This window comes from Ambystoma mexicanum, chromosome 7q (assembly GCF_040938575.1).
Source record: "Ambystoma mexicanum isolate Mex_15411 chromosome 7q, UKY_AmexF1_1, whole genome shotgun sequence".
NCBI classification, from domain to species: domain Eukaryota; kingdom Metazoa; phylum Chordata; class Amphibia; order Caudata; family Ambystomatidae; genus Ambystoma; species Ambystoma mexicanum.
Window position 1 is genome coordinate 1,164,182,803 of NC_090941.1, and position 21,959 is coordinate 1,164,204,761.

General features: G+C 47.2%; 1 protein-coding gene across 3 annotated transcripts in view; it reads left to right on the plus strand.

Annotated features, from left to right (window-relative positions):
* The window catches only part of LOC138528723 (zinc finger protein 850-like), a 162,031-nt gene that overhangs the window by 94,217 nt on the left and 45,855 nt on the right, over positions 1 to 21,959 (plus strand). For 2 of the 3 annotated variants that reach the window (XM_069640585.1, XM_069640586.1), the window contains exon 1: positions 2,812 to 2,975. Coding sequence is in view for 1 of the 3 variants with exons in the window: in XM_069640584.1 (XP_069496685.1) it covers positions 2,808 to 2,931 (124 nt within the window). In the remaining 2 variants the exon portion in view is untranslated. Of the gene's footprint in view, positions 1 to 2,807; positions 2,976 to 21,959 lie in introns of those variants that run through there. The other variant, XM_069640584.1, reaches the window with a different exon arrangement.

The following is a 21,959-nucleotide window of genomic DNA, read 5'->3' on the forward strand; positions in this document are numbered from 1 at the left end:
GTAATGCCCCTTGCCTTTGCATTTCCCACATATAATTTTCAAAGCAGGACATTCCGGGTTATCCGCCCAATGATCTACGCTATCACATCTAAAACATCTCCCTGTGTTCTTCCTTCTAGGGTCGTCTCCACGCCTGTGTGGACTTTTCTTTCTCACATCACTGTTATAAATTCTGGAGCTTGGTTTTTTCCTTTTATCATCATTCCACGGTAATCTCCCGTTTCTTTCCGATTTGTATCTCCTATTGGAATTTCCTGAAATTTGGGCAATGGGTTCATTCTCTTGTAGCAAGTGTATTATGCTTCTCTTTTGAAATTTCATGTTTAATATCAGTATTTTGCATCCTGCTTTCTAATTCTTTAACACATTTCTCAGTGTGCTCCACTTCCTTGGCCACACGTAAGACAGTGTCCAAGTTGGGGTCGTCCTCAGCCCATAATCTTTCTCTTACTTTGCTACTCCTACACTCCAGCATGAATTGATCTCTCAACCTCTCATCCAACTGAGCATTGAAATTGCATGTCTTGGCTAGCTTTCTCAAGCTAGTGATGTACTGTTCTATGCTCTCACCCTCTCCTTGAGTCCTTTTCCCAAATTTATAACGTTCCAAAATAGTGCTGAGTTTCTTTTCATAATGTTTTCCCATCTTCTTCACTGACCGCTCATATTCATTTAAGTCATTATCTTCATCAGAAAGTAGATCTGGTAGATCTTCAAATTTTTCCTGCCCCGCCGGGCCTAAACAATGCATTAAAAGAGACTTCCTCCTCTCCACGCTGCAATTCTGACCACACACAACGCTAGCGTAATGTTCAAATGATTTAATCCATCTTTTCCATGGAATAGCTGGTTCACCAACATCCGAAAGAAAAAACATTGGCGGTGGTACACTATTGAAAGACATGCTGACCACAAAATATATGTGCCACAAATTGGAAAGGTTTGACCAAATATGTGAATTACGGTCTCCTTAATGTCTCTTTTTAAATTCGAATGCAGGGAGTTGCTGCAGTACAATAATGTATCACTTTAATTCTCTGTTTCTTTTTTTTTTTTTTTTTTCCAATGTACTTGCACACAGTGTAGAGAATATGGGTGGATGGCTTGAAATGGTTAATTATCAGCCAACAATATGACTTCCTGTAAATTTAAACGCTTATCAGTTCAATGTACCTTCTCTTTCCATGTGATTGCGCCTTTATACTGAGAATTACGGTAGATGGAAACTTGTAACTGACAAAAAATAAACACCTCTATTCTGTGGAATACGGTAAGCTTAACAGCACAGGCCAAGAGGCGTGTCCGGACGGCATTATCTACAAGTAAACACAATCAGGATTAAGGATTTACTCACTTAATTGACTTTGACTAGCCGTCGCTGGAAGTCGAGTTGATTGTAAGCAGAGCGGAGCGGCCACAGCTTTTATGACAGCTGCAGGGCCTGCTCACGCACATAAATCACGGCTGGATGAAAGCCTGGGACACACACAGGGGCGGTGGGGCCAGAAGATCCTCGTCGCCACTTGAAGTGTTTAATTACACGCAGGGAGACGTGATTTATAGGCAAGCTATTTATTTATATTAATAGCTAAGTACAAGTGAATTGGCCCCACCGACCGTGGAAAGCAACTGACATGAGACGCGTTTGAAACAAGCATTCCAAACATATGTCTTTATGTTCTATTCACCCTTCCATCACGGGAGCTCGCGAAGGGTCCCGTGATGAAATGATGAAAGGACATTACACGTTTCTTTCTCCTTCATTTCAATTCACTTACAATTGGATTTCAATCGTCTTTCTTTTAAACTCACATTTCATACCGCAGAGTTTTCTTCCCCACTAGGTTAGCTACTTTCAGTAAATGCCAACACGGTGCATTTCCAATATATGAAATGTTACTTGTCATTTGTTAAGCGCTCAGCTACTCAGAGGGATGTGGCAGTCGGGTACTTAGTGCGTTGCTGCACTTAACTGGGTTTCCGCTAGACCGCTGAATGAAAAATAGAATATATTGCATTGCCAAAGACAGAATATGTACAACAATAAGAGGCCACCCAAAGGCTGTCCAGTAATATAAGATATAGGCAGAAGCTATGTTTCTCATTCTGGTATATTTGTATTTATTTGGCATCAGTTCTGTGTTCGTGGGTTACTGTGGGTTGCTTGAAAGTATGAGGAGTGCAGGACCAGTGAATGGTCAGCTGAAGTTAGCCAGGGCTGAGGGAAAGGTTTGGGAGTTTGAAGGATAATGGAAACAAGGAATAAAGGGGAGTTTGCTTGGGAATAGCCATAAAGTCTTGCTCTGCTGCCCTGACAGATCAGTGGGTCACTGAGCACACTGGCACCCCAAGGACAGATTCAAAGACACAGTGGCTCTTGACCAATACCGGCTCATTTGTGCAGGTTCTGTTCTTGTGAAAAAGGTACTAATGGAGACGAACACCCTTTCCTCTAATAGGCCTGGACCATACAACTGGTTCCAAAGGTTATGACGTATTATGCCTTCCAATACGAATCGATTTGTACCTTTTCATTTTTTCTAGATACTAATCATTGTGCATTTACGTGACTTTACAATGACCTCGATATGAAGTTAGCTCTGTGTTTGGATATTTTTGAGTATTATAATAGGATATACTATTTCTCTTTGTTATGTATTGCCCTGTGTGTGCTGTGTGTATCTTTCCCTGTTCTGCATTGCTGAAATGTCTGAAACACCCACTCTTAATCTCTGTCCATTGCCTCTGCAGTCGCATTAGTCCCTCTTCTTCTCCTCTCTCATAACTCCTTTTGATGCTTCTTGTAGGTGCCTCTGACAGTCACTAATGCTGTGCCCAGTTTTCCTGATCAGGAGAAGGTGGCAGAGGAACCCCAGGAAGAACTACAGGCAACCAGGAACAGGGCTCTTGGGCACCCTTCAGCTATGGCTGGTAATGATTGCCTTATTAATACAGTGCACCATGAATAGGCCAAGGTGAGCAGTTAGGGCGAGACGTTTGCATGCAGTCACTTGAGGCCCAATGACACTTTGTCGCTGCCAGCTTTTGAGACCCCTTGTCCTGTGTGTGGCCATCACTGATGCACTTTCTGTTAGGTTGCAATAATCCACGCCGTCATGAAATCTTAGATACCTTTATTAAGCTATAAAGTATATATCTATATATACCCCCAGCAATGCCAGCACAGCACTATCTGGGATAACAAGCTACAATAGAACTTCAACAGAAAGTAAACAAGTACATCATAAACAGTGTACATCATATTTAGAACACTAACACAGCTGATGACCTGTTGGGTTTTACTCACTCTGGTCTTTCCCTGATATGTGTGTTTGAGTTTAGAGTGTTCAGTATGGAGTGTTGGCTGTGGAATGTTATTGGGTGAAACTGTTTCATTCCATAAGAGATCAGTTGGAACTGAAACCTAAGAGCAGGGGGACCGGTGGATGTCTCTCTGGTTAAGTACTTGTCCTGATTACCCGATGTATGTTCCTGTTGTGTTCCCTGTAACCACGAACCCAGTAATCTCATAACCCCAAAACTTAACATGACCTACTAACATTCCAATCATCAGCAGCCATGGCTTGCAAGCCACATTATAACACATCTCCCACTGTTCTTTTATACAAAGTCACCTTCACAATTCAAGCAACCCTCAACACACTAGCCCTCACCCTCTTCTCACAACCACTATTGTATCCTTACTCCACACCTGACCTCCTACCACCAGGACAGCACCACGCATCACTGCCACTACTCTCACATGGTCCGAGTATAATGGCTCCCCCTTTATCTTTATTACACCCTTCTTTATTCTCACCATATCCCCACACTCAACCCTCAATTCTTTCTTAGCTCTCCTTAAATTCTCACGGGCCACCCACTCTCCCTCTTTTCTTTTTAAATCTTTTCTCCCACCATCCACCACATAATCACTTTCTCTGCTCCTGCCCAACCATGAGGGCTAACTATGGTGTTGGGCTTTCGACCTTTCATTAGTTTGAATGAATTAATAATCCATAGTGTATCTATTTACTCTTTCAACACACCCATTAGTTTCAGGGTGATACAGAGACATCTTCTTATGCCTCCCCTTTTCCTGTCTTGCTGCACACTTGACATTCTAATAACCTCCTTTCAACAGCTCTGTCAAAACCCAGCCACCAGTAGTCATTTCGCAAAACACCCTTACTGTTACTAATTCCTATGTGTCCTCCATGGGCTAAATCTATAACCCTATTTCATATCGATTTTTGCACCACAGCACGCTCCCATCTGAATATCACACCATCCACCACACTTAGTTCATTCTTCACTTCCCAAAACTGTTTGACCTCCTGACCATCATCCGCCTTTCTTGGCCAGGTGCCCGATTCCACATACGCCTTAACTAATTCCAAACTCGAGTCTTTGCCAACCTCTTGTAACCACTCCTCTTTAGTCACAATCCCATCTGTGTTCACAAACACCATTTCCATGGATTCACATTCCGTATCAATGTTACACTTCACCCTCAATCTGGATAAACTATCGGCTAGGATATTCTCCTTGCCCGGAACCACCTCAATTTCAAAACTATGGCATTGCATTCTCGTGATTCATCCAGCTACCCTCCTCGACACCTTGTCCAGTCCTTCGTTCTCCAATATTTCCTTCAAAGGTTTGTGATCAGTACATAGTATAAAATGGGTGCCCCACACAAAATTTCTAAATGTTTCCATCACCCAATAACACGCCAGAGCCTCCTTCTCCAAAACCGAATAGCGGATCTCGGTGCCCCTCAAACCCTGGGATGCATGGGCAATAACACTCTCTACACCCTCCGAAGCTTCTACAGTGATCTTGCTCTGCCGTCTTGTGTCAAAATACCCAAGGGGTTGGGCCAAATCTATCTCATTCTTCAAATTCTCAAACTCTTCTTCACACTTAGCAGACCACACAAACTCACAACCTTTCCTCAACAATTTTCTCAATTCCACTATTTTACTGGCATAATCACACACACACATTTTTGATAGAATACAGTAATTCCGAGGAATGACCTCAATTGTACTTTATCCTCCGGTGGTCTGACCTCCTCTATCGCATTAACTAGGCTCTCCTTTGGTCTTACACCATCTGCAGATACCTCATGACCCAAATACTCTACCTTGGTGACACCAAACTCACACTTCTCCTCTCTCAACACAATACCGTTCTTCTCAAAGATACGCAGCACTTTTTCTAATCTTTCATCGTGCTCCTCTTCTGTCCTCCCGCACACCAGTACATCATCCAAAAGGCATTTGTCTAAATTGAAACACCCCTTCATATGTAATGAACGCCGTCAGCTTGCGCAACCTCTCTTCCAATTCCACCTGGTGGTACGCTGACACCATATCTAATTTGGAGAACACTCTTTCTCTTCCCACTCTTGCTAGCATTTCTCCCATGTTGGGGAGTGGATGGCGGTCCACTAACACACTTATTGATTTGGTGTAGATCATCACATAAACGTAGCTCACCCAAGCTCTTCTTTACCACAACCAGCGGAGAAGACCAGTCCACCCCACTCAATAATACCATACTCCCAATAGCTTGTCCAGTTCCCTCTTAACACCTTCCCTTACCGCCAGGGGAACAGGTCTCAATTTTGCTACTACTAGTATACTCCCCTTTCTTAGAATGATTTGGTGCTGTACACCTTTAATCTTGCCAACCCCCTTTTTAAATACCTTGGGGTGTCTATTGACAACAGAGCTCCCAATTCGTAACACTTGCTCTACTTCATTGGGGTCCAACCTGATCTTCAGGTTCTTTTGCTTCCTCCAACCTAATAATGTGAGGCCTTTTTTAGTTATGTAAACTTAACACTCACACTTACCGCCCTTAAATTCAAATTGCCCCATCACATACCCTAACAATTCAATAACATCCTGATTGTACCCCCCGGGTCTAATATCGGGCTTCAACAAGTTCTGGACATTACCGTCCATATCCCTCTCAAATACTTCCCTGGACAACAAAGTAATCTTTGATCCAGAGTCTGCCATCATGCCCACATCCTTTTCATTGATTTTCACGTTTGCATAGGGATGTTCCCATTTTTCATCGTCACTTCCACACACTGAATATTGCCCACAGAGCAGAACGCTCTTTAGCATGTATAGCTAAACTGTCAAGGAAAGAGACTATTGAGCCAAAATCAGAAGTCTTGAATGTGAGTGAACCTAAAAACAGAAGAAAAATAAAAGATAAGGAGAAGCATGTACCCCGCAGTAATAGTGACGCTAAAGTGGTCCGACAAAAGAGTGAAAAGGGGGGTAGAGACTTGGGGCCCAATGACACTTTGTCACTGCCAACTTTTGAGTCCCCTTCTCCTGTGTGTGGCCATCACTGATACACTTTTCACTCCACAGCCTGACCAGCCGGCTTTACATCATTTCCCTGGCCGCTGCATTGCTCCTGTTATTGTGGGAGTGTTGGCCAGTGTTGCAGATTTCTCCAACGCTCAAATTCCCAGACATTTAGGCACGGTGCTAGGGCCGTCCTTCCTCCTTTCATCTAAAAGCACCACTCCCACCCTAAGACAGGCATCCTTACTCCCTAGGTTAGTATATACTGAATGTTTCTCCCCACTGTCTAGGTTGCAACATTCTACTTGTTACTCCAGTCCCATAAGTCAATGGTGGATCCACCTGGACGTGCCATTGTTTCAGCGGTTCCATGTCATTTCATTGCGGGATGAAACTTCTCTGGGTTTTTCTCCATGGGAATTTTAACAATAAAAGTCATTGAATGTATTTATTTTTGGGGGATTCCCCCACACCCCGCATCCCCATCCCCTTTGTTTTTTACCTATTTCCGAACACCCACACCCCATGTATATATTTTTCTAACCCACCCCCTATAAAGAATTCAATGAGTTTTTGTTAAAATTCCCACAAAGAAAAACCCAGCGTCCTTTCATCCCGCGTCCAGCAGGTGGTTCCATTTTGGAGCCTGTATCCAAATTCGTAGATTCATTCATGAAACTATTAGCAGTTTTAGGACATTCCTATATGCAAGATTCTAGGTATGTCATTAATCTGGTTGAAGGTCTTGCATTTGACTCTACAATGATTGGCTGCTAGCTCTTGACATCAAACACCCCAAGATGCAGCTTTAGAAGTACGTATTAACAATCTGACTACTAGACCATTACCACATGAAGTGTCAACAACATTCATCAGTGACTTGGCTAAGATTGCTATGTTATAATGACTTCATTTTTAAGTGCTGGAAGGGTGCAGAAGGAAGAGACTTACAATCATGTGATATGGTGGTTGCTATAGGCCTTTATTCACCAAGAAAATAAAGAGAAAACCCTAACTAACTTTCCATACTTCTATGAAACTCCTTCCCCTGGGGATCCTTGTTTCACAGTTCTCAACAGTTCACCTGAAGGCATACCTTCAGATTCAGAACTTCCTGGAGAAAAACCACTCCTTGGCACCCGGCAATCTGGTTTCAGACCACAGCACGGGACCGAAATAGCACTCCTAGACCTCAAGGCCCAAGTTGACGAGCTGAGAGATCAGAGGAAATGAGCCCTACTGCTTCTTCTGGATCTCTCAGCAGCGTTTGACCTGGTGGACCATAATGTCCTCTGCAACCACCTTGAGCCAGCAGTGCACTTCTCGCAACAAGCTATTCATTTTCAGGCTACCCTCGGCCTCCTCCTCCTCTCCATCCCTCATGTCTGACTGTCTGTCTGCCATCCAGGAATGGTGTGGTGCCAACGACCTCTGCCTTAATGCCAGTAAGACTGAGATTCTACTCATCGGCACACCCACTCCCTTCTTCCCTACAGCTCTCTGGCCGGCCTCTCTTGGCCCTCCTCCCACTGCCACCTGCAAGGCTAAAATCTTTGGGGTCATCTTCGACTCTGCACTCTACTTCTCCCCTCACATCTCTGACGTCTCTAATAATTCACACTACCAGCTGCACCTCCTTAGAGGTATTCTTCCTTTCCTCTCCTTTCCCCAGATGCTCTCTGTCTCCAGAGCCCTGGTCCTCTCTAAGCTGGACTATTGTAACAGACTCTATATAAATCTGCCTGCCTCCACTCTCTGCCCTCTACAACATACCCAGAACAGGACTGCGAGACTTGTCCTTGGCCTCAAGCCCAGGGATCGTATCTCTCCAGGACTGAAATCTCTGCACTAGCTCCCAGTGGCTGTAAGGATTAAGTTCAAAACCCTCTGCATTGTACACAAGGCCTTCTGGGGTCTGGGGCCGCAATACCTTCAACTCTCTCTCTCCCTAAATATCTTCCTCCTCGAGCTCTTCGCTCATCTGCCTCCAACTCCCTCAGGGTCAATTGCTTCTCCAAGCAACAAGTTGGTGGCAGATCACTCTCTTCGGCAGGGGCCTCTCTCTGAAACAGCCTTCCTGCTTCCCTGAAACTCGAGGAGAACCATCTCCAGTTCCGGAAACCCTTCAAAACCTTTCTCTTTGCTTCTGCTTTCTCCCCTCCACTCCTGAATTCCTGACTGAAACTGCACTGGTTACCTGGCCACCCTTTCTGATCTCTGGTCCAGGCCCCATCAATTGCCCACCTGCACTGCGTCCCTGGCAACTCCTGCACTTGGGGACCATTTTTCTGTATCCCTTCAGTCCCCCTACCAGCACTTATGTCTGCACTTCCTTGCACTTGCCACCAGCTGGCTGTTTTATTTGTCTTATTTATCTTATTTATTCCACTTTCCCATGTACTGCACTTTCCCCTCTCCCTTCCCCCGCGCACTTCTCCTTTCCCCCCTTCCCATGCACTTGCGCAATCTGAATGACACCTGGCCTAGTAGGATCGTTGTCTGTCCTCCCTCTGTCCCCCCCTTGCCTCGTCGCGCTTTGAAACACTTGTGTATAGGCGCGTTATAAACGCCATATCATATCATATCATATAGCTTGGATTCAATCTTTCTTAAGTGAAAGATCTATGAGAGTCTTCTCCACAGCAGAAGCAGCTGATCCCATTCCTATCACTTGCGGTGTTCCCCAGGGATCTTGCGTCCCCCCCACTATGTGTAATATGTTTACCAAGCCCCTCTTGGATTGTCTTGGTGTCATCTACACTAAATATGCAGATGACACCCAGAGCCGCATCCCACTTATGGGGGAATTAAAATCAGGATTTAGCTTTGGTGAATAGAATATACCTCATCATCCATGCATGGATGGCACTCCACGGTCTATGCCTGAATGATGACAAAACGGAGCTCATATCCTGTGGACCACCCCCAACAGTAACAAATTGGAAAATGACTATACGTCATTTGACATAGATGGCAATACAATCAAGGTTGCTAAGGAGGTAAAAACCTCAGGTTTTTACCTTGACGCCAGCCTCTCCCTAACTAAACAAGTGAATGCAATGGCATCATCAACGGCCTATACTTGTAAACTGATTAGGTCTGCCAAACCCTTCCTCTCAACAAGTAGTTGTACCACACTGGCGAGAGCACTTGTGCTGTCCAAGTTAGACTACTGTAACGCCCTACATATCGGATCAAACAAACACATCACTAAGAAAATTCAAATACTCCAAAATAATGCTCTGAGAGAAGCATTAGGAAATGACCAAAAGAGACCATATATCCACAGCAAGGAGACAATCGAATTGGCTGTCCACCATAGATAAAGTTAGACTCAAACTGCCTCACTAACCTTCAAGTGCCTTAATAATGCTGCACCTCGCTACTTGACAGAGCGGTTCAATAGAAGACAAACTACCCGACCGACTAGAGCAGGTTACACGAACTGTCTGACAGTCCCCTCCTTCAAACGAGTAGCCCTTGGTGGTAACAGCTTCCCTGTCAAAGCGGCACAGCTTTGGAATTCTCTTCCACCAGTCCTTAGGGCGGACCAAACCTACCCACAATTCAGAAGAAATATTATCAATTGGCTCAAAACTAATGATATCTAAGCCAAACGTGCCATACCCGCTCTAACTCTCATCCCAATACAATGCCCATTGTATAGTGTGCCTCAGCCATGTAGATTTGTGCTATATTATTTCTGTTTACCTGTGTGCCATACCTTGCCTTAACTTTCATCCCAACGTAACTCCTATGTTATAATGTGTCTCACCCGTGTATATTTGTGCTATATTATTTTTTGTATATCAGTGTACTATTTCTGTAATCCTGTAAATCATGCTATAACGTTTTCGTAACTATGTAAACTGAAAATCTCCTTGTCCTCACGCCCTGATACCTCTGGGTCTGGTGCGCGTTAAAAATAAATATACAAACCCACAAGTATGATCCCTGACCCAGGTTTCCTCAGTATAGCACACTTGGTCTTCTGGCCTGCCAAGTACAGCCATGAGGAAGAGGGTCACTCTCTTGTCTTTTCAGATCGTGGGTCCCAGTCCTGTATTTCTCCATTCAGCTCGTTGGACAGAACTGGTTTGGCAGACCTGGTTTGCTCTCCTTCCAGGTACTGCCACGAAGATGATCATTTGGACTTCTTCTCTCGTGGGTGTGGATCCCAAAACCGCCTCTCTGTGTTCACTTCTCCCCCCGGGGTTCCCTTCTTGCCCCTGCTCTGTGGGTTGTCTGCTTTCTTCTGAGTCTTCCTCAATACTCTTAAGCCCCCAACAACTGTCCCAGCAACCCAGATACCTTTTGGATTCTCACTGGCATCCTCTGGTCGGTCTTACGCGCTCTCTTCTTCTGCTCTGCTTTTCGGCGTGCTGCAGCAACTCTGCAGCCTGTGGTTTGACGCAGGATACGTGTGTTCACTCGACCGCATGGGCCAGCTTCCTTGCATTGCTGGACATCTGCTTCACCAGCTTTTCGGTTGGTCCTCATCGGATAGGGACACCCTTATCTTCTCTAGCAGCGTCCAGACCATCAGCCCCTTAAGTCTTCCATTCCGAACGGCTCATCCACCCCCGGGTCCTCCAGGCATGGCTTTACCCAGAAAACAGTCCTCCTTCTTTGGTTTTTATTTCGTAGTAATGTCCTTTCCCTCGCCGAACACTAGAGCGTGGCTCTTGGTTCCATACAGCCTTCTCTATGCTTCCACGCCTCTTCTTTGTCCCAGTACTTTGACAGTCAGTGATCTTTAATCTTTTATATCCCTGGCCCTGCAAAGGTACATTGGTGGTTGGGTATAATACTGGCGTGTACCACAGGTGTAGGATTAGGAGGGTTGATCGGGAGCGGGGGGTCATACCGTATTCTCCCTAAATGTCTGTCCCTGTCCCAGGACGGGGAGTATCTCCCCTTGAGATCCTCATGCTGTGTACCACCCCCAGGGGACTTTCGGGTGGCGGCCTCACCTCACTGGCCTCCTGGGATAGGGCTCTCCCCCTTAAGGGGTGAAAGTGACGACATCTAGAGATTCGTCACAAACAGATTAAAGATACATCCATGGGAGCGGCTTTCACCCCAGTCTTGCTAATTTAGTTGCTGACCAATTTTTCATAGCCATAACATATAATTACCATTTCACTTTCCTCTATGGCAGATTTATAGATCATATTTTGATCGTTTGGCGCGGGAATGTTGAGCATTCCTAGTGTGGATCAGCAGCTTGAATTAATATCTTAGATTCACAGTGACCTATAGCGAAAGGGACACAGTGTTTCTAGACTAAGTGATAAGTGGAAGTGATACATGTCTGGAAGTTGCGCTATATCATAAACCCACAGGAACACCAGCTTACATTTATAAAAGCCAACATCCCGGCAGTCTCTGTAACAACATTCCCTTCATCAGTTAAGACCTAGAAGGAACTATATGACATTAGAGCCTGTCTTTATTCAATCAAACATTATTACCAGCCATCTGGCTCAAAGAGGGTATTCAAAGCAGCTATTAAAACGTTCTGTGAAGTAGGCAAGATTCTATGATGGACATAGTTTGCTGCAGAACACTGTCAAATGGACAGGGTAATATGCGTGATGGCCTACGCTCCAGAGAGTAACAAAATACAGAGTCTGATACTGCGCAACTGGCATATATTACACATGATCAAGACCTCCATTGACTGATGATGTGTACGAATAGGACAAAACTATACAAGCCACCCTGAATCGATTTGGTCCAGCTCCTATGTATTGGCATTTCCCATGTGGTGATTGTTCAGCTTGCCCATTCACTATGAAAACCTCTGAATCGCAATTTGCTGATACGGTTTGGGTTCTTAACACATTTATATATAGTACATCTAAGAATTCTACATATGGGACTCTTTGCCCTTACCTGCGCTGCTATGTTGGTAAAGCTAAATGATCGGTACATGTCTGTATTAATGAACACGGGTGTAGGATTTGTAGTGATGTGGCCGTAGCACCAGTGGTGGAACATTTTAAAGAAGCCATCATAAACCGGATGACGTAAAATAGCTTGCTTTGGGAAATGTCAGCCTAGACTACCCTTAACCAATAGGCTGATGCCTTCTCTGCCTGAACTCCCCCGGGGAGGTCCTAGAATTCCCCTACACTACCAGTGTTGTTAGTTGACTAAAATGGATTGTAGGGCCTGACTTTCAGACACAGAGCTCTACTCAGTCTTCTTCCGATCAAGCTCACATACTCCTCTCCTTTGCTGTCCGATGTTCTCCTCTCTCTACTATCCTGATCCAAACTCCATCCACTTTTGCTCCTTCTACTCCCTGTGTTTTGCTCGTCTGTTCCTCTGAACTCTCACACTTCCTACCACTTGCCTCCACCCTTTGATCTTACGTCTCCCTCATACGCCCTACTATTACCTCCTTCACACTACTGCCCCTTCCTCCACACTGCTACTACCTTGCCAACCCACCTTCTCCCCAGTCACTCTCTTCACTCTCACAAGCACTTTCGACTCACTCCCCCACACTCTCACTAATAGTCTCACTATCTAGTAATGCACACACTCCCTAATCAGACTCACTTGCTCTGACCAACCAATACTGTACCTATTTTCATAAATTGCCTCCACAATGCTGTCCACAGGCCTTCCATCTGTTGGCCTCTTGACCTGCTTCTTCTAATTTTGCCAGAACAACCCACAACTTCCTGCTGCCTCTCTAGGCCCCCTTTCTCTCTTCTGATTGGTTCTCTTTCCCTGGCCAATCTTGCCCTGTCTTTCCAACCTGTGGCTGCTATGCTGTAATAATGGCAGCATGTACTGCAAAGTGGCCCAGTTCTTGTTAGGGGACTGTGGCGAGTGTTTGCGCTCTGTTTAAGTCCTTGGTGGTCTAGGACAGCAGCAGTTTTTTTTGAGTGTACGTTGAGGATGGGGAGCATTGTGCAGCATCTGAAATAGCCGCTTAGGAGCTCGGCTCCTTGTTCGTTTGCTCTCTCTCCAGCCAAGGTCTGTATGCAGGGCTTAGGACAGCCGTACAGGAGCTCTGGCTCCCCTTCTTCTCTCGGGCTAGGGTCTGGCCTTGGATTGTGTGATCACTGATGGGCTGCTGTCCTGCGGGTGACCTCTACTCTTAGTTGTTGCTTCTCTGGCAGTTCGACAAAAGGCAAAGCCTGCCCAGCATTGAAGGCATGGGGTGATGCAAGTTAGTAGTGCACAGGCCTCCCTTCTCCTCGACTTCCCGCCCTGTTACTCACAGAGTACTAGAGGGCATCTCTCCCTCTCTCCCCTACTCTTTAACCTCTGCCTGAACCCCCTCCCCCCATCATCCGCTCTCACGGCCTGTCCTGCTACTCTTTAACCCCTGCCTGAACCCCTTCCCCCCCATCATCCTCTCTCACGGCCTTTCCTGCCACAACTATGCAGATGACACCCAAATCATCTTCAAGATCCCAAAGGACCGTTCCAACTCCATCCCCGACCTCGCATCTTCCCTCACAGAAATCGACCACTGGATGACGAAGGCTAACCACCTTCTTCTCAACCCCAGAAAAATCTGAAATCCTCATCTGTGAGAAAACCGCAGCCTTTCCCCCCAACCCACCCTTGGGCCGCCCTCTCTAGGCCCTCCCCCCTCTACCTCCAAAACAGTAAATAACTTGGGATGCACCTGACACTATCACATCACATCATCTCTGTGTCAAAAACCTGCTATGTTATGTTATTTATTTATTTTTTACATTTGTATAGCGCGCTACAGCCCAAAGGCATTGAGGCGCTTGTTACAAGAAGGTGTACGTAAACAAGATTGCATAGGAGGCAGTAGTTAGTTAGTTACATCATATTGACCAGTTACAGACAAGTAGCAGTTTAGATAAATAGCATTGTTTTGATAGCTTTGTGGAACGCTAAGTGGGAGTCAATTCCCCTGATGTGCGATGGTAGGGCATTCCAATGGGTAGCTGCAATAGCGGGGAAGCTGGAGCCACCTGCGCGTACTCTGCGTGTTATGGGTTTGGTGATCATGTTGGTATAGGCAAGTCTGGATGGCCTTGCGGAGGTGGGCATGGTAACCCGCTGAGCCAAGTAAGGGGGGGGCAAATCATGGAGGCATTTGTGTGTGAGGGAAAGGATTTTGAAGATGATTCTTTGTTTTACGCGAAGCCAGTGGACTTGTCTCCTCAGGTCTGAAATGTGATCCCTTCTGGGGAATCCTGTAGCGGCCCTAAGGGCATTGTTCTGGACAAGTTGTAGTTTACCAATGTTTTTCTCCAAGGAGAGCATTGCAGTCGACAAGCCTCGAGCCGATAATAGCCCTGGCAATGGTGAGGCAGTTCTGTGTAGTTAAGTACGGTCTTACTGCGTTGAGCAGATTAGCGTAGTAGGTGGATGAAGAAGCAATAGCGTTGACCTGCCTGTTCATGTTGACATTAGAGTCTAAGTAGACTCCCAAGGTTTTAACTGTGTGGGACACCGATGTTGGTATATTGTCGATGGTGAATGAGCAGTATTTCTTGTCAAGGTTACCCACGATGGTGGTCGAGCCGATCAGCAGAAGCTCAGTTTTGTCCCTGTAGAGACAGAGCCAGTTTTCTGCCATCCATGCTTGGATGGTGCTATAGATGGAGTCAAGGGTGGTATTGTCTGCTTCGTAGTCGCCCGTGAGTGGAATAAGCACCTGGGTGTCATCAGCATAATTAGTGTATGAGATGCCCAGTGAGTCAAGAAGGTTGGAGAGGGGGTCTCGTGAAGAGGTTATAGAGGCTGGGCGCGATGCAGGATCCCTGCGGCACTCCGCAAGTGATATGACTTGGTGAGGCACATGCTGAGTCGGAGAATACTTTCATGGCCCTTTCCTGCAGAAAGGAGGTAAGCTATTCACAGGCTTTGGGAGAGAAGTTGGCTGCAATGGAAAGGTGGTTGCATAGGGTATTATGGTTCACAAGGTCAAAAGCTGCCGATAAATCTAGGAGCAGCAGGAGCGCTGGTTTGCCGGCGTCTCTAATGTCATCCATCTGATTTTTTAGGTCGATAAGGGTAGTTTCGGTCCCGTGTCGTGGTCTGAAGCCAGACTGCTGAAGGGCAAGAAGGTGGTGGTCCTCTATGAATTCTTGGACCTGCAGGTAAGCTGCTTTGTCCAGAATTTTGAGCAGGAAGTGGACAGTAGTGATAGGTTTGTAGTTCCCCGGTGCCGATGGGTCCAGAGAAGGTTTTTTGAGGAGTGGTCGTACCCAAGGCTCTTTGAGGTCGGTAGGGACCAGGCCAGACTGGAAAGAGGCATCAATGAATGCTGTCAGAAATGGGGCGAGAGTTGAGCCACAGTCTTTGATGAGCTGGGTTGGGCATATGTCGCCCTTGCAGTTGGAGGGTTTGATCGTTTTTAGAAGAGAGATGACTTCGGACTCAGTCATGTCCTTAAAGTTGAATAAAGGGGTGGAGTTGGCTTTAATGTGCTTCTCCTGGTTGTCGTTCTGTGAGGCAATAAGGTGAGAAAGAGCCTTTTGGTGGTCAAGGATTTTGGTTTGCAGGGTATTAGGTGTTTTGAGCATGGCTGATTGGATCTTATTACACCAGTTTCCATCATTCAGAATGGTTGGTGAGGGGGTGGGGGGGATTCTAGCTCCCTAAAGATGGCAACAATTTCTTTTGCCTCTGATTTCCCATTGGCTACTCTAGTGTTGAAGGAATTGGCCTTGGCAATGATTATTCCTGATTTGTACTTTTTAGAGATAGCTTTGAAGGCTAGTTTGGTTGAGTCATTAGGTTATGTTACGTTACTTTGCATTATATAGCGCCTTATGTATCATTGGTATGATCTCAAGGCGCTGGTAGGTTGAACACCCTCGGGAACTGTAGTTCCAGTCAGTAGAGAGAGAGAGAGTCATAAGGTGCGTGGGTGCACCGGATATGTGTGCAGCTTGTGTGGCACTTGCATGATAGCTGCTTCTTAGTGGTAGGTGTGGTGGTTGGGAGGTCAGGAATATGTGTTCATTCTGGTGGGTTGATATCCAGACTGATTTCTGGCTTTGTTAGGCCTGAGGAGGTGCATAGGCTAGCATGTGTGCTGAGCCAGCTGTGTTTAATTAGGATGATGAGGAGTATGTGGCGGGTGTTAGTATGAGAACAGCTATACCGAATGTGTCATAGTATCGCTGTGTTCTATTTGAGTGGTGGTGTATAGGAGAGAGTAAGCGTGGTGATGTGATATGGTGGTTTTCAGTAAGGTGCTTGAGATCGAGCGCACATCTGAACCATTTGTTCTATCTGTTTTATTCACTCTGTTCGTTCAATCAGCTTTGTCTGTTCATACATTTCGTCTGGTTCATCATTTAGTTTACTAGTCTTTCCATTCACTCCATCATTTGATCGTTCATCTACATAAATTGCTCACTACAATCTGTTGATCCGTTACATCCTTCGCATCTGTTTAGTGTGTTCCGTCTGTTCTATCCTTTTTATTCATTCGATCTGTTCCAAGTGTTTATACACTGTATCAGTTGCATCCACTGCGTCTATTCTGTTCACTCCATTCGTTCCAACCAGTCCATCCGTTCAGTCCACACCATCCGTTCCTGCCCTCACCATCCGTTCCTGCCCTCACCATCCGTTCCGCCATCTCCATCCGTTCCTGCCATCTCCATCCGTTCCGCCATCTTCATCTGTTCCTTCTACTCCATCCGTCCCATGTACTTTGTCCGTCCCATGTACTTCTTCCGTCCCATGTACTTCTTCCGTCCCATGTACTTCGTCCGTCCCATGTACTCCATCTGTCGCATGCACTCCATCCGTCGCATGCACTCCATCTGTCACATGCACTCCATTCATTTCATGCACTCCATTCATTTCATGCACTCCCTCTGTTCCGTGCACACCAACCGTTCTATGCACTCCTTCCGTTCCATGTACTAGCTCCGTTTTATGCACTCCATCCGTTCCATGTACTCGCTCCATTTTATGCACTCCATCCGCTCTATCCGTTACATCTAAACCATCCATTCCATCCACTCCATCAGTTCCTATCATTCCATGCACTCTATCCGTTCCATGCACTCTATCCATTCCATGCACTCTATCCATTCCATGCACTCCATCTGTTCCAATGCACTCCATCTGTTCCAATGCACTCCATCTGTTCCATGCACTCCATCCGTTCCATGCCCTCCATCCGCTGCAACCGTTCCGTCCATTCCAACCATTCCATGCACTCCAACCATTCCATGCGCTTCAATCATTCTATGCACTCCAACCATTCATGCACTCTGTCCATTACATGCACTCCATCTGTTCCATGTACTCCCTCCGTTCTATGTGCTCCATCTGTTCTATGCATTTCATCTGATCCATGCACTTCGTCCGTTCCTATCTACACCTATGCATTCTGGGGCTCCTCTTCCACTACCTGACATTCCCGCACAATCGCAGCAATCACGGCACTAGTCCTAGATAGAATATGCTAAAACCTTATACCTGGGTGCCCCTGCATCACAACTTGGAAAACTCCCAACAGATTCAAAACAATGCAGCCAGGCTCCTTCCTGCCCTGGGGCCCTGAGAACACCTCACACCCACCCTACATGTCCATCACTGGCTGCCGATCGGGTGACGATCCACCTTCAAGGCAACGTGCATCACCACCGTGCGCTGCACAAAACAGGTCCAGAATATCTACAAAACAAGCTTGCACCCTACAGGCCCACCAGAAATCTATCTAGCACAGCTCTTTGTAATCGCATTCATGAAAAACTACAAAAATAGGGGGATCCTCGTTCTCAGTCCAAGCTCCCACCATCTGGAACTTGATACCTTTTAGCATATACTGCATAGAGCATCACCGCGCCTTCAGAAGGCCCTCTAGACATGGCTCTTCCCTTCTATATCTTGACTGGCCTAGTACACCTCCTGGGTGAATTGGCACCGCCAGACAGGTAGGTGCGGGCACTGATGAGTCACATGAGGGCAGAACAAGACAGTACCTAATCCTCACAGAAAGGATTCCAGTTGATCTGTATGATATGATCTTCATACCCTCATCGCAACCAGATAATAGCCAATATTTCTTTGGTACGTATAGCACTCATCTCAATGGAGCATAGCCATAGTCTTCCCGCGGCTCGCCACCCACCTGCGTAAATCTGCATTAACTCACTAATCAACCTCATAATGTAACTCACTAATCGACCTCATAATGTAGATCACCACTGCGACTAGAGTGCAGCTGAGTCCCACAAAAAGAATTTGGTGCAACTGGGCACCTAATCAGTCTCCTTGACTCGCATACTCTCCCGATAGCCTTCACAGCACCCAACCACAAGCTTTTCCGGCTTGGGTTGCTAGCAGGGATTTAGCCAGCCGCCCCTACCTACCTACCTACCTCCCTTTTGGCTAAAATGCACACATGCATTCTAAAACCATGTCTTCAACTCTCACACCTCGGACTTCGGTCCTCCAAGGGCAATCACCCTCAGCGCTTTGAGGCCATACCAATGGCATCAGGCACTATACAACTGCCATATAACATTACATGTAAAGGGTGTCACTTGGCAGGAACTGCGGCCCTCCCAACTACCACCCTTGGCCACTTTACTAGGACTGGCCCTGGCTTCCACCCTCATAGGCCACCCACCGCAGGTGGGAGAGGTGCTCCTATCCTGTCGTGGCAGGGTCAGCTTACTGACCCTGTTACACCAGAAGTTCTGTTTTTTCTTTCTTCCACAGTGGTTTAGGATTTGAAGCAGTAGTGTAATAAGGCCACGGTACGGGGAGGCAGCTGCCTCAGCGCCCCAGAGTGGAGACGAAGGACAGTGCCAGGTTGAGGAATGCATACCTGAGGACGACAACCTGTCCAGGGATGGTGCACGCACATCGAACCCCCAGCAAACCCCCCAACACACTCCACTGAGCACCCCAGATAGCTCAGTGGGGTGTGTGGGGGAGTTGTGTGGGGAGGGGGAGGGTTTGTGTGAGGGAGTTGTGGGGGGAGGGGTGGTGGTGGTGGAAGGACAATTAACTATGCCGAAATGTAATGTTCAATACAACCGTTGTGTTTAAAAAAGAAATCACGAGTGGACATTGGTTATTTGGCGTGTGTCCATTCAATGCATTAGAGTGTACAGTGTCCATCTACCACCACACCCTGTGTCCGTATGCACACGATCCCAGTGCACAGATTACAGCCACCATTCCACCCTCTGCATCCCTGTCTCTCATTTGAAATTGTCAAGCATTGATTGGCGCACCACACGTCCATCTGGTGCATGGCGCCCTGGCCGTCGTGCAACATGTACTCCCTCCTCCTCCTCATCCACACCCGGTGCTTGCCGGATGCACATGTTGTGCAGCATGGTACAGACCATGATGATCTCATCCAGGCTCTCAGGCCCGTAGAGGAGTGCGCCAACAGGCCTCCTGAGGCAGCGGAGACGTGCCTTCAACAGGCCAAGGGTCTGCTCAATCACAACACAGGTACAGGAATGAGCCCGATTGTAGTCCTCTTCGTGCCTGTCCTGCGGATTCCTTACAGGGGTGAGGAGCCACTGAATCGGGGGATAGCAGCATCACCTGCATGGCAGCACAAAAGTGTATGAGTGGGGGTATCTCCTCCATGACATCTGTACTAAGGCTGTACATTGTTTATGTTGGTACGCAGGATATCACAGTTGTCAGTCACTGGCTACACATATGCGCAACTATCTGGGCTGTTCACTACTTGGCGACGACATGGTGTAGGGCAAGTGTGACTTACAGGACTGAGGGGCCTTCATATTGGACTCACCACGCAACCAGGTCGAGTGAGAGGGACCCTGACGTGGTCACATATGAGGGGTGTGGGCTGCTTGCAAGTCTGACATATTGGCATTGTTGTGCCGCAAGGGTGAGTGGGTTGACATTTTCAGTGTCATGTTTAGGTTGGGATGTTTAGGGGAGAGTGTTTTGCAGTATGGCCAGTGTCCAGTCAGTATCCCATTCTCACCCAGGTGGAGTATGCATCTCGCCCCCCCCCCCACACTGCCATGGGCCTGTGTGCAGACTCACCCAGCAGCCAGGCACGTTGTGCAGCCTGTTGCTCCATGTGGCGAGGTGGCGAGTAGTTCCACAGCACCTTGACATCATGGGTTCACCCCGGAAATGGTGCACAGCAAAGTGTGATGAAATTGCTGCATTCACATGCCATCTGCACTTTCATGGGGTGATATGGCTTACGAATGCGGTTCACCTCCTCCACATGTGTGCAGTCGAGGGCACCGATTCGATGTGACATGCCTGACAGTGCTTGGAAGGCCATTTATGTGTCAATCACCTCCTGGCCAGTGCGTGCTAGGGATATGTAGTCCCTTGCATGCTTCGGGAGGGCATCTAGCACTTGGTTCAGCATGCGTATTATACAGGGTTGTGATATGCCATGCAGATGACCCACAGTGTGCTGGTAGGTGCCTGTGGCCAGGAAATGGAGCACAGTTACTACCTTCAGTGGAGGGGGGCTGGCGGTGCGGATTTCAATCAGGCTGACCATGTCGTTGTGTATCATGTCCACAATGGAGGTGATGGTGTCACGGTCCTGGTGGTACTGGGTGTGGATCTGAACAGGGGTTTGGTTGTAACGACTGGCCCTGATGCTAGGAATTGGTGGATGCCTACATGGGACCAATGGCTGCACTGGTGGTACTTGCTGGGCCTGTCTCACCCTCCTTCTCTTCTTGCGTCTCCTCTGATGTGCTGGTTGAGTTGTTGGTCATGGAGTGGCAATGCAGGCATGTCCCCCAGCCACGAATTTGCACCAGCAGATGTGATCATTTTGGTGTAGGAAGTGGTGTGTGGGTGTGCTCCGGTTGTGCTTGGCCAGGCTCCATTGCCTCCACCTGTGCGGATTGTGTGCACCTGTGGCATTTGGATACACAGCATTTTGTTTTTAACGTGTGCTCTGCGATGCCGGCATCGCAGTATCCCTAATTACCACCTTCTAGATGCCGGTAGGTGCATGTCCACGTGACTTGTAATGTCCTCCTGTTAGCGGCATCCCAGTATTGCCGGCCCAAAGGGGCGCTTGCCCGCGCAATTGCCGGTGCGGAGGGGCACGGTCTCAGCGGTGGTGCTGATAACAGGATGTCTACTTGTAATAGGCCAGAGCGGTAATCGGTGGCGGTATTCCCTTACCGGCATAGTTGTTCCATTACCACAAATCTCGTAATGAGGCCCAATGTTTCTCAGGCTGCAAGGGGTCTCGTCTCCCGCTTCCTTATTCCTTCCTCTAGTAGCCAGTGGCAGACCCTCAAGAATCTCTTCTGCTCTTCCTCCCAAGGGTAAATACCTTTTCACATCGAGGGAAGAATCCGATTGTAGAGTCTTCGCCTGCTTTGAGGAGTGAAGTTTGCATTCCCATGCAATAGTGTGGCTCTCCCAGGGAAAGATGTGAGGTTCGATTTGATGGCTATTGTATCCCATACCCATGGCCAATGCAGCTAGGAGAGGAATGGTTTCACTTCCCTACATGCGTTGAGTCCCTGGTCAACACATGGAAAGGTTATGAAGCCGTGAGCTCCTCCCCCCCACCCCGCCCCTCCCCTTGGTTAGAAGAAAATGTTTGTGGTGGATGCTCTGTGTTGTTGCAGCTCTGGAACCGACCTCCGGAATTCCTTGGTCTGA